This window comes from Phyllobates terribilis, unplaced genomic scaffold (assembly GCF_046119375.1).
Source record: "Phyllobates terribilis strain yellow unplaced genomic scaffold, ASM4611937v1 Scaffold_2__4_contigs__length_985480577, whole genome shotgun sequence".
NCBI lineage: Eukaryota > Metazoa > Chordata > Amphibia > Anura > Dendrobatidae > Phyllobates > Phyllobates terribilis.
This window is the reverse complement of record NW_027362762.1, coordinates 14,614,488-14,633,573: the sequence shown is the minus strand read 5'-3', so window position 1 is coordinate 14,633,573 and position 19,086 is coordinate 14,614,488. Positions and strand designations below refer to the sequence as shown.

The following is a 19,086-nucleotide window of genomic DNA, read 5'->3' as shown; positions in this document are numbered from 1 at the left end:
GTACCTCAATGGACTGTCAGCTTCCTAAGCTTGTCGCTACCTTCTCTTTGTGGGGGCCCGCCAAAAGCAGGGGGCCGCTGGTTGAGGTAGTTGGCCATGGAATTCTCAAAGTAGCAGCTGTTCTATCCCAGGCGGGCCAGCAGAAGGGTGAAATTGTGTATTGTTGAACCTTTTTGGGTATTTGCTGGGACTGTTCTATCTGTTTATTGCCTGTTTTGTGGTTCAATAAAATATTGCCACATTGTTTTACCCTCACCCTCTGTTGTCTGAATAGTATTACGCCCACGGAAGTCCCCGTGTCTTCACAGGTGTGCTAAATTTTCTGTGATCCAAATGCTGCAAAGTTTTCTCAGCATTGAAATGTAACACGCCATTTATACTGGTCCATTTGTGCATTAAAAGCATACAGGCAGACTTGTTTGGTTGCAATAGAATCGCTATATAGTGCAAGCAGTGAAAAAAGTCCATCTGAGGTGTGCTAAATTTTCTGTGATCCAAATCCTGCAAAGTTTTCTCAGCATCTAAATATTATACACTATTTAAACTACATTTCGGATGCATGAGAATTTTAATAATACAATTTTAACATAATTTCAAATAAAGGATAATTTTTATATTCACATTTTTTCTTCTTTCCCCTCCCCTACTATTATGATATGACTTTTTGGTGGTGTACACCTGTGAATATAGGTCTGATTCGATTTGACTAATACTTTGCTTCAAAAGGATACAGCCAGACTTGGTTGGTTAGCAATACCATCGCTATATTGCTACTGCAGTGTAACAAGTCCATCTGAGGTGTGCAAATATTTCCTCCACTAGGGAGGCAAGTAGACCACCAGGACTCTCCAGAACCTAGCGCTATGTGTAAGCCCTTATGGTCAGTCCTGGTGGTTCTGCTTCAGTTTTAACGGTTTATCTGTTGATCCTGTATTTGACTTTTTTTCTATTAATTCTTTCCTATTTATGTTGTATTTTTTAGGTTTCACTGAAAACCACAAAATGTCAAATCTTACAAGCTCTCCTCCCAATTATTTTCTACTGCTCGGAGTTCCTGGCTTGGAATCCTCCTATATGTACATCGCATTTGTCTTCTTCATCGTGTATTTGGTGTCTGTGATAGGGAATGTGACTCTTCTCTTAATTATCAGGATTGATCGCAGCCTCCATGAGCCCATGTATATTTTTCTCTGCATGTTGTCTTCCATTGACCTTGCATTGACCAACTCTACCACACCCAAACTTTTGAGTATCCTTTGGTTCAACTCCCAAGAAATTTTCTTTGAGGCTTGCCTCATCCAGATGTTTTTCATCCATTCATTTGCCACCATGGAGTCCTCCATACTTCTAGCCATGGCTTTTGACCGATACCTGGCAATCTGTCACCCACTCCGGTACAGTTCTTTGCTGACAGATCGCCTTGTTTCATGGATTTGTCTTGGTTCTTTGGGTAGAGGGATAGTTGCTGTGCTTCCTTTGCCAATACTCTTTCGGAGATTATCACTCTGCTCACACAATGTAATCCAGCATTCCTTTTGTGACCACATAGCTGTGGTGAAGTTAGCATGTTCTGACACTACGATTAATAGCATTTATGGATTGGTGGTGGCTCTTCTCATCGTAGCCGTAGACTTGCTCTTCATCGTCTGCTCTTACTTTCTCATCCTTCGAGCTGTATTTAACTTGGCCTCTAATGAAGCCAGATTGAAATCCCTCAGTACATGCGCCTCCCATATTTGTGCCATCCTGGTTTTCTATATCACAGTGGTCCTCTCATCAGTTGTCCAAAGATTTGGAAAAGCCGTACCTGCTTCCATTGTCATCTTGTTGGCCAACATCTATCTGCTGCTTCCACCATTCATAAACCCCATTGTGTATGGCATCAAAACCAGGCAGATACGCAATCGAGTAAAGAGACTATTTCACTGTGGTGGAAATCACAACTGACTGCAGGTATCTACAGGAATATTGTGCAACTGTCTTTACTGTCACTTTCATAGCAGAGACAATAAAGCCATTTTGATCAGTCATATTGATCTTTCAATTTCTATAACTTGATGAAGACTGGTGGAGGGTATCTGGACAAGAAAATGAGTTTGGAGGAAGGATATGAGTAACAAAGCAGGTACTGGTAACCTGACTCATCAGTGAGAAAAAAAGACCGCAAAATGAGAAATGGCCACAAAATGATGGTGTACCACAAGATGGAGTCAAGAGCTCAGTGGTGCAAGGGGTAGGTTTGTGTGAGGATGTGGTCTGCACTTTGAGCTATGGCTGTTAGTCTTATAGTCCAAATAATTGGTGCAGCACAGGAGAAGTCCTGGAGATTAGAGTGAGAAGTTGTAATGAGAATTGTTTAGGTCTGCACTTTCAGAGCAAAGATAAGTGCAGAGAAGTAGCATGAGACACATCAAGGGGAGAAAGGTAACAGAGGTTATAGCCAAACATTGGGTGCCGATTAGTGATGAGCGAGCATGCTCGAGATGCTCGGCGTTCGGCGAGTATTATCGGGTTGCTCGGGCGGGAACTCGGGTCTCCTCCCTGCATATTTGGCGCTCTTTAGAGAGCAAATGAACATGCAGGGATTGCCTGCCATGCACTGTAACGCCGTAACCATGCTGGTTGTGGACATTACAGTGATTGGCTGGCCGCACAGCGTCATCAGCTCTATATCAGACCTGGCGCCGCCATGCTCATCACAGTCACTCCGGATCAGACAGTGTAGGGAGAGGTGCTGCTCCGTCAGGGACATATTTGATTGTGTATTAGGTAGTGTAGGGAGGAAAACCGTACATTACACATATCCATCTTAACAAACAGTCCTTCTGAGGACTAATCCATCTGCAGAGATATCAGGCAGGCAGTGTATATAGGCAGGCAGGGTATATAGGCAGGCAGTGTATATAGGCAGGCAGGGTATATAGCAGACTGCAGTGCATATAGCACAAGAGGCTCCATTCTAGTTCAGCCTTCTGCTGCTGTTAGATATTTCTATACACAGGCCCAGGTCTCAGGGGCCAGGAATACTTTTTTGGATCTTAATCCTCATTATTTGCTTAAAAAGCAATCCAGAGAACACGGTTTTTCTGCGCCATTTGCTTGTTGGCACTGCAGAATACAGCCAGGTCCTTTCCATATTACAGCGCTGGAAATCCAGCTATTTAAAACTGTGTTTTCTCCGTCACACGGATCACATATACGTTGTCAGAAAATACTGCCATTTCTGGCCTCCATTAAAAATTTCCTTCAGTGTGTCAGTGAAGCAATTCACAGCAGTTTGCTGTTCAAACTACTTACCTACAGGCCAGGTATTTAACACGCTGTTTTCTCCATCACACGGATCACATATAAGTTCGCTCCAAACTCAGTCATTTGTAGTGAGTGTGGAAGATACTGTCTTCCATTTAAAATGGGCAAGGCACGTGGTAAGGGACGGGGAAGTGGACGTGATGGTAACGGTGCATGCAGAGGCCGAGGACAAGGCCATGGGCAAGCCGAAATTGTGTCACAACAAACACCCACATCTTCCAGTCCCAATTTCTAGGGGATCTCAGCACACCAGTATTGAACCCAGAGCAGTGTCAAAAGGTTGTTGGTTGGATAGCGGATAATGCTTCTACTCACTTAGCCACCACCACCACACTGTCTTCCACACGGTCAAGTCTCAGTAGCTGTGAGTCTGGACCGCATATACCTCACCCTGATCCTCCTTCCTCCCACCATGCCGAGTGCTCAGAGACAACTGATCCCACACTTGGACACTCTGAAGAGCTGTTCACTTTTCCATTTATAGATTCGGGCCTCTCGCCCGGTCCACTTGAAGCGGGGCAAGAGGAGAACGCATGTAGCGATGCCCAAATATTTGAGCAGCCACGGTCACATGAAGGCGACGGTGGGAAAGTGTCACAAGAGGTGGACGATGATGAGACACAATTGCCAGAAAGTCAGGAGGAGGACCAGGGTGCGGAAGTGGAAGAGGAGGAGGTGGTGGATGATATAGTAACTGACCCAACCTGGCATGAGGACATGCAGAGCGAGGACAGCAGCACACAGGGGGAGGGAGGCAGAGCACCCCAACAGGCAGGAAGAAGCAGTGTGGTGGCCGCAGACAGAAGGCAAGCAACCATTCCCACCAGCATGAAGGAAGTTGCCAGTACAACTGTTAGGTTTTCCCGAGTCTGGTTGTTTTTTAAAGACTCTGCCAATAAACCCAAAAAGGCCATTTGCACCACCTGCCAGGCCATCAGCAGCAGGGGTGGCAAAACGACCAGCCTGACCACCACCAGCATGATCAGGCACATGGCAGCAAAGTCCCCAACTTTTTGGGCTGAACCCCAGGGCCCAGGAACAGTGTCTGCAGGTGGCACCATTTCTTCTTCCTCTGTTGTGCATGCAAGCAAATCCCCTGTCCATGGTGCATGCGAAGATGCCTCCTGTCCTGCACCTGTCGTTGCACACTCTCAAGTAGCAGCATCAGGAAGCACGTCCACGTCCTTGTCTCAACGCAGCATTCAGTTGTCCATACCCCAGTCCTTGGAACGCAAGCGCAAATATGCAACTAACACCCCACAGACCACACTACTAAATTCTCACATTTCACGATTGCTTGCGCTTGAAATGTTGCCTTTTAGGCTTGTGGAGATGGAAGCATTCTGCAACCTGATGGCAGTGGCCATCCCTCGGTACTCGGTCCCCAGCCGCCACTATTTCTCCCGGTGTGCCGTCCCCGCATTACACAAGCACGTGTCCCAAAACATTAGCCGTGCTCTCAACAACGCAGTTAACGGGAAAGTCCACCTAACCACGGACACGTGGACAAGTGCTTGTGGGCAGGGACGGTACATCTTGCTGATGGCACACTGGGTTAACATAGTGGAAGCCGGGACCCAGTCAGACCTTGGGACAGAACACGTCCTCCCGACGCCAAGGGTTGCGGGCCCTAGGTCAATCAGGGTCGCCCCCACAGTCTACAGATCCTGCACCTCATCCTCCTCAGCCTCCTCCTCCTCTTCAACCTCCATCTCCGAAATGACCACATCAGTCACAAGCTGGAAGCACTGCAGCACTGCCTTGGCCAAGCGGCAACAGGCTGTGCTGAAGCTAATATGCTTAGGTGAAAACCGCACAATGCTGAAGAGTTGTGGACAGCTCTGAAAGAGCAGGCAGATCTGTGGCTCATACCGCTGAACCTAGAGCCAGGAATGGTTGTGTGTGACAATTGCCGGAACTTGGTAGTGGCTCTGGGGCGAGGCGAGCTCACACACGTACCATGCCTCGCTCATGTGCTTAACCTCATGGTTCAGCAGTTTCTCAAATCCTACCCGGAGCTGCCGGATCTGCTTGTTAAAGTACGCCGCCTGTGTGCCCATTTTAGAAAGTCAGCTACAGCTTCCGCCGCCCTTGCAGTGTTTCAGCAGCGTTTGCAACTTCTGGCTCACTGACTGGTGTGTGATGTCCCCACGCGTTGGAACTCTACACTGCAGATGTTGGGAAGGATTTGTGAGCAGAAGAGGGCAGTTGTTGAGTACCAGCATCAACAAGGCCGTCGGTATTCAGTTCAGACTCCACACATAAGACCTCAGGAGTGGACATGGATGTCAGGCATATGTACCATCCTCCAAAACTTTGAGGACTCCACCAAGATGGTGAGCGGCAATGACACCTTAATTAGCGTCACCATCCCACTTCTCTGTCTTCTGAAATGCTCTCTGCTCACAATCAAAGAGGATGCATTGCAGGCGGAGCACGATGAGATGGAGCAAGGAACCATACAGGGTGATTACACACAGCCAAGCCTCATCTCATCCCAACGTGGATTGGTTGACAATGAGGAAGAGGAGGAGGAGGAGGAAGGACAGGAGCTAGTTTCATGCACTATAGACGGTACTATCTGCACAACTGTCATACCGTCTGTTCAGCATGAATGGCCAGAGGACAGAGAGGAGGAGGAGAGCATGGTCAGTCATCCTCTTGGTGAGGACATGGAAGTCTTGCCTGTTAGCAGTCTGGCACACATGGCTGAGTTTATGTTACGCTGCCTTTCCCATGACCCTCGCGTTCTCAAAATTTTGGTTGACATTCATTACTGGTTGGTGATACTTCTAGACCCACGCCACAAGGAGAACTTTAGATCTCTTTTTCCTGAGGCGGACAGGTCTACAAAAATGGCGCAGTACCAGAAGGCCCTTGTTGCGGAACTATTAAAAAAATACCCATCTGAAAACGCTGGCGGCAGAGGGCACACTTCATTGGACAACCAAGGAGTACAGGCGAGAGAGACACAACTTCAATCCAGCTGAGGCAGGGGAACATTGTCAAAGTTCTGGGAGAGTTTTCTCAGACCCTCCCATCGCACAGGCCCTGAGGCGCGGGGTACTCTCACAAGGAGTGCAAAGTTTGGGAAGATGCTGAGGGAGTACCTTGCCGATCATACCACCGTCCTCTGTGATTCCGCTGTGCCTTATAATTATTGGGTATTCAAGCTGGATACGTGGAATGAACTGGCTCTCTATGCCTTGGAGGTCCTGCCCTGCCGCCAGCGTTTTATCAGAGCGGGTTTTTATTGCCGCTGGTGGAATTATAACTGATAAGCGCATCCGTCTGTCAACTGAAAATGCTGACAGGGTGACTCTTATAAAAATGAACAAGGGCTGGATTGGGCCAGACTACTCAACACCACCGAATGATAGCAGCGTAACATAAACTCAAATCCAGCATCTTTTCTTGGGAGTTGTATTCCCATGCACCTCTTCACACCCACACATGGGTATACGCTTCCTGATTTTGGCTATTGGCTCTTGTCCTCCTCCTTCTCCTCATCCTCCACCACCATATCACCAGGTTGACCGTGGTCCGTGATGCAACACCCACATAATTTTTTTAAAGGGTGTTTATGATGCCCGTAAAAAATTTTTTTAGACAGTATGTTCATGTATACCCCCAGGGGTAAATGTTTGTCACCCCTTACACTTAGTCCGAGGGCATTACAAGTATAGGAGACCCGCTCCTTTCTAATGGGAACATTTTTTTATGAGGCCCTCCTCCACGTCTCTTCCAAGGGGCATTGAAGTGCCTCCAAATTTTTGGCAGCCCTTGCATTCACTGCATAGGCCAAGACTATGGGAGACTCTCTCCTTTCTAATGGGAATTTGTCGTTACTGTGGCCCTGCTCTATGTGTCTTTAAATTCTTAGTGTTTTTTTTTCCTAAAATTGGTCAGCCGTTGGACTCACTGCATACCCTATAACTGTAGCAGTCCTATATTCGAGCTTTCTATCTTGACCCTCCGTAATAAGTCCTTCATTCCATCTACGCTTGTTGCTATCAATGTTGTGTCATCTGTGTATTGAAGATTGTTGAAGATATGTGTTATACACAGAAGATTAGTAATTTTGTTATACACTTTTGTACACTAGCATTACAGTCTATAGTACAAAGAATCAAACTTTAATTCCCACGTCACTAATAAAATAAATAAAACATTTTCCAAAATATTTAAAAAATAAATAAAACATCAAAGTTCAAATCACGCCGGACTTTTCCTAATTCACAGCTGAAGAAATAAAAAAAATAAATAAATCAGCAAATTTGATATTGTTGTGTTTGTAAAAATCTAATCTACCAAAATATAAAATGTATTCATCTGTCCTGTAAATTCTGTAAGGAAAAAACATGGAAGGCCAGAATTTTCTGTTTTTCGGTTGCCACCTTTCCCCCCAAAAATGCAATAAAAAGGGATGAAAAAGCTACACTTACCCCAAATTGTTAAAATCAGTAGCTCACCATGCAAAAAACAGGCCGACACACAGCCCCATCAATGGGACATAAAGACAAGTTACAGGTCTTAAAAAATGGTAACAACAAACCAAAAAAATACAGAGAAAAGCCCTTCTGTTTAGTATGGCTGCAATCTCACTGACCTGGAGAGATATGATAACGGGGAACTTTTACCGCACAATGAACCCTGTAAGAACAAAACCCAAAGAACAATAGTGGATTTGCTTTATTTTTCCTTGATCATTTTACTGCTCGAGAATATTTTTTGTTGTAATTTTTCAGTACATTATAATTATGGTAAAGTTAATGGTGTCATCCAAAACTACAACTTGTCCAGCAAAATACAAGTCCTTGTACAGCGATAGCGAAAGAATAAACAAAGGAAGTAGAAAAAAGCAAAAGTGCAGCAATGACTAGCTGGAACCCACTGCTGCTGTTTACGGCTGTGCTCCACCGGCGGACGTACAGCGCCACCTGCTCCACCGGCGGACGTACAGCGCCACCTGCTCCACCGGCGGACGTACAGCGCCACCTGCTCCACCGGCGGATGTACAGCGCCACCTGCTCCACCGGCGGATGTACAGCGCCACCTGCTCCACCGGCGGACGTACAGCGCCACCTGCTCCACCGGCGGATGTACAGCGCCACCTGCGCCACTGGCGGACGTACAGCGCCACCTGTGGCTCCAGCACTGCGGTGACCCACTCAGGAACATGAAGACGGAGAAAAAGTGTCAGCTCAAGACCTGAGGCGAGGGGCGCTCTTATCATCTGATTGCATTAAATGGATGCGCAAACAGATTTATTTCTCAACTCTTGGACCTATGGGAGTCAGGAACACTAACAGTGACCGGCAGGTTATAAGCTACTGTTATATATACAGTATATATGTTAGTACTGCTAGGAAAAAAGAAGCCGGAAGTAGACAAAGACATCTTCCATGATGTTGCTACAAAATAAAAAAGCTAAATAACTATAATTAATGCTTTCTTTTCTTAAATATATGTCCCAAACCCATAAATAACATGGAAATATCTGGAGTCCCTGTAATTGTAACAACCCGAACAATATTGTGAACACTTCATTCATCGTGATCAGTCAATTGTGTCAATAAAAATGCCGCTACCTTATTTTTTTCTGCAATTAATTCATGATAAAATTTAAAAAGATGAAACACTTACATTTGTAATGGTAAAATGTCCTGGCTATGGATGTGGGAATTATTCACCAAAATCTCATTTTTTTGTGTTGTTTGGTAAGAAAGATGTCTGTCAATTTTCAATATGCATATATATCTACATGTGTGTGTTTGTGCATGTGTGTGTATGTGTGCATGCATGTGTATGTATGTGTGTATGTGTGCATGCATGTGTATGTATGTGTGCATGCATGTGTGTGTACAGTACAGACCAAAAGTTTGGACACACCTTCTCATTTAAAGATTTTTCTGTATTTTCATGACTATGAAAATTGTACATTCACACTGAAGGCATCAAAACTATGAATTACCACATGTGGAATTATATACTTAACAAAAAAGTGTGAAACAACTGAAAATATGTCTTATATTCTAGGTTCTTCACAGTAGCCACCTTTTGCTTTGATGACGGCTTTGCACACTCTTGGCATTCTCTTGATGAGCTTCTAGAGGTAGTCACCGGAAATGGTCTTCACTTCACAGGTGTGCCCTGTCAGGTTTAATAAGTGGGATTTCTTGCCTTATAAATGGGGTTGGGACCATCAGTTGTGTTGTGCAGAAGTCTGGTGGATACACAGCTGATAGTCCTACTGAATAGACTGTTAGAATGTGTGTATGTGCACGTGCACGCATGTGTCTGTGTACGTGTGCATGCATGTGTCTATGTGTGCATGCATGTGTGTGTATGTGTGCATGCATGTGCATGCATGTGTCTGTGTATGTGTGCATGCATGTTTGTATGTGTGCATGCATGTGTGCATGCATGTGTGTATGTGTGCATGCATGTGTGTATGTATGCATGCATGTGTCTGTGTGCATGCATGTGTCTGTGTATGTATGCATGCATGTGTCTGTGTACATGCATGTGTGTGTATGTGTGTATGTGTGCATGCATGTGTACATGCATGTGTGTGTATGTGTGCATGGCTGCATGCATGTTTGTCTGTGTATGTGTGCATGCATGTGTGTCTGTGTATGTGTGCATGCATGTGTGTCTGTGTATGTGTGCATGCATGTGTGTCTGTGTATGTGTGCATGCATGTGTGTCTGTGTATGTGTGCATGCATGTGTGTCTGTGTATGTGTGCATGCATGTGTGTGTATGTATGCATGCATGTGTCTGTGTATGTATGCATGTGTCTGTGCATGCATGTGTCTGTGTACATGCATGTGTGTGTAGGTGTGCATGTGTGTATGCATGTGTTTGTGTATGTGTGCATGCATGTGTGTCTGTGTGCATGCATGTGTCTGTGTACATGCATGTGTGTATGTGTGCATGTGTGTATGTGTGCATGCATGTGTCTGTGTATGTGTGCATGCATGTGTGTCTGTGTATGTGTGCATGCATGTGTCTGTGTATGTGTGCATGCATGTGTGTATGTATGCATGCATGTGTCTGTGCATGTATGCATGTGTCTGTGTGCATGCATGTGGCTGTGTATGTGTGCATGCATGTTTCTGTGTATGTGTGCATGCATGTGTGTGTGTGCATGTATGTGTGTATGTGTACATGCATGTGCATGCATGTGTCTGTGTATGTGTGCATGCATGTGTCTGTGTGCATGCATGTGTCTGTGTATGTATGCATGCATGTGTCTGTGTACATGCATGTGTGTGTATGTGTGTATGTGTGCATGCATGTGTACATGCATGTGTGTGTATGTGTGCATGGCTGCATGCATGTGTGTCTGTGTATGTGTGCATGCATGTGTGTCTGTGTATGTGTGCATGCATGTGTGTCTGTGTATGTGTGCATGCATGTGTGTCTGTGTATGTGTGCATGCATGTGTGTCTGTGTATGTGTGCATGCATGTGTGTCTGTGTATGTGTGCATGCATGTGTGTGTATGTATGCATGCATGTGTCTGTGTATGTATGCATGTGTCTGTGCATGCATGTGTCTGTGTACATGCATGTGTGTGTAGGTGTGCATGTGTGTATGCATGTGTTTGTGTATGTGTGCATGCATGTGTGTCTGTGTGCATGCATGTGTCTGTGTACATGCATGTGTGTATGTGTGCATGTGTGTATGTGTGCATGCATGTGTCTGTGTATGTGTGCATGCATGTGTGTCTGTGTATGTGTGCATGCATGTGTCTGTGTATGTGTGCATGCATGTGTGTATGTATGCATGCATGTGTCTGTGCATGTATGCATGTGTCTGTGTGCATGCATGTGGCTGTGTATGTGTGCATGCATGTTTCTGTGTATGTGTGCATGCATGTGTGTGTGTGCATGTATGTGTGTATGTGTACATGCATGTGCATGCATGTGTCTGTGTATGTGTGCATGCATGTGTCTATGTGTGCATGCATGTGTGTTTGTGTATGTGTGCATGCATGTGTGTATGTATGCATGCATGTGTGTATGTATGCATGCATGTGTCTGTGTGCATGCATGTGTCTGTGTATGTATGCATGCATGTGTCTGTGTACATGCATGTGTGTGTATGTGTGCATGTGTGTATGTATGCATGCATGTGTCTGTGTACATGCATGTGTGTGTATGTGTGCATGTGTGTATGTATGCATGCATGTGTCTGTGTACATGCATGTGTGTGTATGTGTGCATGTGTGTATGTGTGCATGCATGTGTCTGTGTGCATGCATGTGTCTGTGTACATGCATGTGTGTGTATGTGTGAATGTGTGTATGTGTGCATGAATGTGTCTGTGTATGTGTGCATGCATGTGTGTCTGTGTATGTATGCATGCATGTGTGTATGTATGCATGCATGTGTCTGTGTGCATGCATGTGTCTGTGTATGTATGCATGTGTCTGTGTGCATGCATGTGTCTGTGTACATGCATGTGTGTGTAGGTGTGCATGTGTGCATGCATGTGTGTGTGTGTGTGCATGCATGTGTCTGTGTATGTGTGCATGCATGTGTCTGTGTATGTGTGCATGCATGTGTATGTGTGCATGCATGTGTGTAGGCATGTGTCTGTGTATGTGTGCATGCATGTGTGTATGCATGTGTCTGTGTGCATGCATGTGTCTGTGTACATGCATGTGTGTAGGTGTGCATGTGTGCATGCATGTGTGTATGTGTGCATGCATGTGTGTGTGTGCATGCATGTGTCTGTGTATGTGTGCATGCATTTGTGTCTGTGCATGTGTGCATGCATGTGTATGTGTGCATGCATGTGTGTAGGCATGTGTCTGTGTATGTGTGCATGCATGTGTGCATGCATGTGTATGTGTGCATGCATGTGTGCATGCATGTGTATGTGTGCATGTATGTGTGCATGCATGTGTATATATGCATGCTTGTGTGTATGTGTGCATGCATGTGTCTGTGTGCATGCATGTGTGTGTATGTGTGCAGGCATGTCTGTGTATGTGTGCATGCATGTGTCTGTGTATGTGTGCATGCATGTGTCTGTGTATGTGTGCATGCATGTGTCTGTGTATGTGTGCATCCATGTGTCTGTGTATGTGTATGACGGGGGTCAGGACATATGTTCTTCACCGGGTTCCATGCCTGTCAGTGTCTGCTCTATTTAGTTTTCCTCTAGACCTCTTGTTTTAGGGTGCATAAGAACTTGAGCAGTGAACCATGGCTAATATTGCCTGCAGTGCCCCCAATACTAATATTGCCTGCAGTGCCCCATTGCTAATATTGACTGCAGTGCCCCATTGCTAATATTGCCTGCAGTGCCCCATTGCTAATATGGCCTGCAGTGCCCCCATTATTACTATTGTCTGCAGTGCCCCCATTATTACTATTGTCTGCAGTGCCCCCATTATTACTTTTGCCTGCAGTGCCCCCATTATTATTATTGCCTGCAGTGCCCCCATTACTAATAGAGTTTGCAGAGCCCCCATTATTAATATCGCCAGCAGTGCCCCCATTTCTAATATTGCCTGCAGTGCCCCCATCATTACTATTGCCTGCAGTGCCCCAATACGAATATTGCCTGCAGTGCCCCCATTACGAATATTGCCTGCAGTGCCCCCATTATTACTATTGTCTGCAGTGCCCCCATTATTACTATTGTCTGCAGTGCCCCAATTTTTAATATTGTCTGCAGTGCCCCCAATATTACTATGTACTGCAGTGCCCCCACTGCTAATATTGCCTGCAGTGCCCCCAATATTACTATGTACTGCAGTGCCCCCACTGCTAATATTGCCTGCAGTGCCCCCATTAGTAATATTGTCTGCAGTGACCCAATGCTAATATTGCCTGCAGTGCCCCCATTATTAATATTGCCTGCAGTGCCCGCATTAATACTATTGCCTGCAGTGCCCCCATTATTAATATTGCCTGCAGAGCCCGCATTACTAATAGTGTTTGCAGTGCCCCCATTAATAATACTACCTGCAGTGCCCCCATTAATACTATTGCCTGCAGTGCCCCCATTATTACTATTGTCTGCAGTGCCCCCATTATTATTATTGACCGCAGTGCCCCCATTATTATTATTGTCTGCAGTGCCCTCATTATTACTATTGACTGCAGTGCCCCCATTATAAACATTGCCTGCAGTGCTCCATTAATAGTATTGTCTACAGTGCCCCCATTATTACTATTGACTGCAGTGCCCCCATTATTACTATTGTCTGCAGTGCCCCCATTATTAATATTGTCTGCAGTGCCCCCATTATTGCTATTGTCTTCTGTGCCCCAATTATTACTATTGCCTGCAGTGCCCCCATTATTAATATTGCCTGCAGTGCCCCATTGCTAATATTGCCTGCAGTGCCCCCATCATTACTATTGCCTGTAGTGCCCCCATAACTAATATTGTCTGCAGTGCCCCATTACTAATACTGCCTGCAGTTCCCCCATTACTAATAGCGTTTGCAGTGCTCCCCATTATTAATATTGCCTACAGTGCCTCCATTATTACTATTGCCTGCAGTGCCCCCATTATTAATATTGCCAGCAGAGCCCCATTGCTGATATTGCCTGCAGTGCCCCCATCATTACTATTGCCTGCAGTGCCCCCATTACAAATATTGCCTGCAGTGCCCCCATTATTAATATTGCCAGCAGTGCCCCATTGCTAATATTGCCTGCTGTGCCCCCCATTACTAATAGTGTTTGCAGTGCCCCCCATCATTACTATTGCCTGCTGTGTCCACATTATTACTATTGCCTGCAGTGCCCCCATTATTAATAGTGCTTGCAGTGCCCGCCATTATTACTATTGCCTGCAGTGCCCCATGATTACTATTGCCTGCAGTGCCCCCATTATTACTATTGTCTGCAGTGCCCCGATTTTTAATATTGTCTGCAGTGCCCCCAATATTACTATGTACTGCAGTGCCCCCACTGCTAATATTGCCTGCAGTGCCCCCATTATTACTATTGCCTGCAGTGCCCCCATTACTAATATTGTCTGCAGTGACCCAATGCTAATATTGCCTGCAGTGCCCCCATTATTAATATTGCCTGCAGTGCCCGCATTAATACTATTGCCTGCAGTGCCCCCATTACTAATAGTGTTTGATGTGCCCCCATTAATAATACTACCTGCAATGCCCCCATTAATACTATTGCCTGCAGTGCCCCCATTATTACTATTGTCTGCAGTGCCCCCATTATTAATATTGACCGCAGTGCCTTCATTATTACTATTGCCTGCAGTGCTCCATTAATAGTATTGTCTACAGTGCCCCCATTATTACTATTGACTGCAGTGCCCCCATTATTACTATTGTCTGCAGTGCCCCCATTATTAATATTGTCTGCAGTGCCCCCATTATTGCTATTGTCTTCTTTGCCCCCATTATTACTATTGCCTGCAGTGCCCCCATTATTATATTGCCGGCAGTGCCCCATTGCTAATATTGCCTGCAGTGCCCCCATCATCACTATTGCCTGTAGTGCCCCCATAACTAATATTGTCTGCAGTGCCCCATTACTAATATTGCCTGCAGTACCCCCATTACTGATAGTGTTTGCAGTGCTCCCCATTATTAATATAGCCTGCAGTGCCTCCATTATTACTATGGCCTGCAGTGCCCCCATTATTAATATTGCCAGCAGTGCCCCATTGCTAATATTGCCTGCAGTGCCCCCATCATTACTATTGCGTGCAGTGCCCCCATTACGAATATTGCCTGCAGTGCCCCCATTATTAATATTGCCAGCAGTGCCCCATTGCTAATATTGCCTGCTGTGCCCCCCATTACTAATAGTACTTGCAGTGCCCCCCATCATTACTATTGCCTGCTGTGCCCCCATTATTACTATTGCCTGCAGTGCCCCCATTACTAATAGTGTTTGCAGTGCCCGCCAGTATTACTATAGCCTGCAGTGCCCCCATGTTTACTATTGCCTGCAGTGCCCCCATTATTACTATTGCCTGGAGTGCCCCCATTACTAATAGTGTTTGCAGTGCTCCCATTATTAATATTGCCTGCAGTCCCCCCATTGCTAATATTGCTGACGTGCCTCATAACTAATATTGCCTGCAGTGCTCCATTAATAGTATTGTCTGCAGTGCCCCCATTATTACTATTGCCCGCAGTGCCCCCATTATTACTATTGCCTGCAGTGCCCCCATTATTACTGTTGCCTGCAATACCCTCATTGCTAATATTGCTTGCAGTGCCCCCATTATTAATATTGCCTGCAGTGCCCCCATTATTACTATTACCTGCAGTGCCCCCATTGCTAATATTGCCTGCAGTGCCCCATTATTAATATTTCCTGCAGTGCCCCCAATAACTAATATTGCCTGTAGTGCCCCCATTATTACTATTGCCTGCAGTGCCCCCAATATTACTATTGCCTGCATTGCCCCCATTGCTAATATTGCATGCAGTGTCCCATTTATTAATATTGCCTGCAGTGCCCCCATTATTACTATTACCTGCAGTGCCCCCATTGCTAATATTGCCTGCAGTGCCCCCATTATTAACATTTCCTGCAGTGCCCCCAATAACTAATATTGCCTGCAGAGCCCCCATTATTCATATTGTCTGCAGTGCCCCATTATTATTATTGTCTTAAGTCCCCCCATTATTACTATTGTCTGCAGTGCCCCATTACTAATAGTGTTTGCAGTTCCCCCATTATTAATATTGCCTGCAGTGCCCCCATTGCTAATATTGCCTGCAGTGGCCCCATTATTACTATTGCCTGCAGTGCCCCCATTAATACTATTGCCTGCAGTGCCCCCATTGTTAATATTGCATGTAGTGCCCTCATTATTACTATTATCTGCAATGCCCCCATTATTACTATTGCCTGCAATGCCCCCATGACTAATATTGCCTGCAGTGCCCCCATTAATCATATTGTCTGCAGTGCCCCATAATTATTATTGTCTTAAGTGCCCCCATTATTACTTTTGTCTTCAGTGCCCCATTACTAAAATTGCCTGCAGTGCGCCCATCATTACTATTGTCTTCAGTGCCCCCATTATTACTATTGACTGCAGTGCCCCATTAATACTATTGCCTGCAGTGCCCCAATTTTTACTATTGACTGCAGTGCCCCCATTATTACTATTGACTGCAGTGCCCCCATTATTATTATTGACTGCAGTGCCCCCATTATTTTTATTGACTGCAGTGCCCCCATTATTAATATTGACTGCAGTGCCCCCATTATTAATATTGACTGCAGTACCCCCATTATTTATATTGCCTGCAGTGACCCCATTATTACTATTGCCTGCAGTGCCCCCATTAATACTATTGTCTGCAGTGCCCCAATATTACTATTGCCTGCACTGACCCCATTATTACAATTGCCTGCAGTTCCCCATTAATTCTATTGACTGCAGTGCCCCCATTATTACTATTGTCTGCAGAGCCCCCATTATTACTATTGCCTGCAGTGCCCCATATTACTATTGCCTGCAGTGCCCCCATAATTACTATTGCCTGCAGTGCCCCCATTATTACTATTGCCTGCAGTGCCCCCATTGCTAATATTGCCTGCAGTGCCCCCATTATTACTATTGTCTTCAGTGCCCCCATTAGTAATATTGCCTGCAGTGCCTCCATTACTAATATTGCCTTAAGTTCCCCATTAATAATATTGCCTGCAGTGCCCCCATTATTACACTTTCCTGCAGTGCCCCCATTATTACTGTTGCCAGTAGTGCCCCATTATTACTATTGCATGCAGTGCCCCCATTATTACTATTGTCTGCAGAGCCACCATTAATACTATTGCCTGCAGTGCCCCCATTATTACTACTGTCTGCAGTGCCCCATTATTACTATTGACTGCAGTGCCCCCATTATTACTATTGTCTGCAGAGCCCCCATTAATACTATTGCCTGCAGTCCCCCCAAATTTACTATTGCCTGCTGTGCCCCCATTATTACTATTGCCTGCAGTGCCCCCATTAGTAATATTGCCTGCAGTGCCTCCATTGCTAATATTGCCTGAAGTTCCCCATTACTAATATTGCCTGCAGTGCCCCCATTATTAATATTGTCTGCAGTGCCCCATTATTATTATTGTCTAAAGTGCCCCCATTATTACTATTGTCTGCAGTGCCCCATTATTACTATTGTCTAAAGTGCCCCCATTCTTACTAGTGCCTGCAGTGCTCCCCATTATTAAAATTGTCTGCAGTGCCCCAATTTTTACTATTGTCTGCAGTGCCCCCATTATTAATATTGTCTGCAGTGCCCCCATTATTACTTTTTTCTTCATTGCCCGCATTATTACTATTGTCTGCAGTGCCCCATTACTAATATTGCCTGCAGTGCCCCCATTATTACTATTGTCTGCAGTGCCCCCATTATTACTATTGTCTGCAGTGCCCCCATTATTACAATTGCCTGCAGTCCCCCATTATTACTATTGTCTACAGTGCACCCATTAGTAATATTGGCTGCAGAGCCTCCATTACTAATATTGCCTGAAGTTCCCCATTACTAATATTGCCTGCAGTGCCCCCATTATTAATCTTGCCCATAGTGCCCCCATTATTACTATTGCCTGCAGTGCCCCCCTTTTTAATATTGTCTGCAGACCCCCCATTAGTACTATTGCCAGCAGTGCCCCCATTAGTACTATTGCCTGCAGTGCCTTCATTATTACTATTGCCTGCAGTGCCCCCATTATTACTATTGCCTGCAGTGCCCCATTGCTAATAATGTCTGCAGTGCCCCCATTATTACTATTACCTGCAGTGCCCCATTGCTATTATTGCCTGCAGTGCCCCCATTATTAACATTTCCTGCAAGGCCCCCAATAACTAATATTGCCTGCAGAGCCCCCATTATTCATATTGTCTGCAGTGCCCCATTATTATTATTGTCTTAAGTCCCCCCATTATTACTATTGTCTGCAGTGCCCCATTACTAATAGTGTTTGCAGTCTCCCCATTATTAATATTGAATGCAGTGCCCCCATTGCTAATATTGGCTGCAGTGCCCCCATTATTACTATTGACTGCAGTGCCCCCATTAATACTATTGCCTGCAGTGCCCCCATTGTTAATATTGCATGTAGTGCCCCCATTATTACTATTGTCTGCAATGCCCCCATTATTACTATTGCCTGCAGTGCCCCCATGACTATTATTGCCTGCAGTGCCCCCATTAATCATATTGTCTGCAGTGCCCCATAATTATTATTGTCTTAAGTGCCCCCATTATTACTTTTGTCTGCAGTGCCCCATTACTAAAATTGCCTGCAGTGCCCCCATTATTACTATTGACTGCAGTGCCCCATTAATACTATTGCCTGCAGTGCCCCAATTTTTACTATTGTCTGCAGTACCCCATTATTAATATTGACTGCAGTGCCCCCATTATTTTTATTGACTGCAGTGCCCCCATTATTTTTATTGACTGCAGTGCCCCCATTATTAATATTGACTGCAGTACCCCCATTATTAATATTGCCTGTAGTGACCCCACTATTACTATTGCCTGCAGTGCCCCCATTATTACCATTGCCTGCAGTTCCCCATTAATACTATTGCCTGCAGTGTCCCCATTATTACTAATGTCTACAGTGCCCCCATTATTACTATTGTCTACAGTGCCCCCATTAGTAATATTGCCTGCAGTGCCCCCATTATTAATATTGTCTGCAGTGCCCCATTATTATTATTGTCTAAAGTGCCCCCATTATTACTATTGTCTGCAGTGTCCCATTATTACTATTGTCTTTAGTGCCCCCATTCTTACT

The 19,086-nt window shown here is 45.2% G+C and overlaps 1 protein-coding gene across 1 annotated transcript; it reads left to right on the top strand.

Moving 5' to 3' along the window:
• The first annotated feature begins 1,002 nt into the window (after positions 1-1,002).
• On the top strand, positions 1,003-1,947 carry LOC141243393 (olfactory receptor 52K1-like). Its single transcript, XM_073668925.1, has one exon. It carries the CDS (start codon positions 1,003-1,005, stop codon positions 1,945-1,947), a length of 945 nt encoding a protein of 314 aa, XP_073525026.1.
• Positions 1,948-19,086: the final 17,139 nt, after the last annotated feature.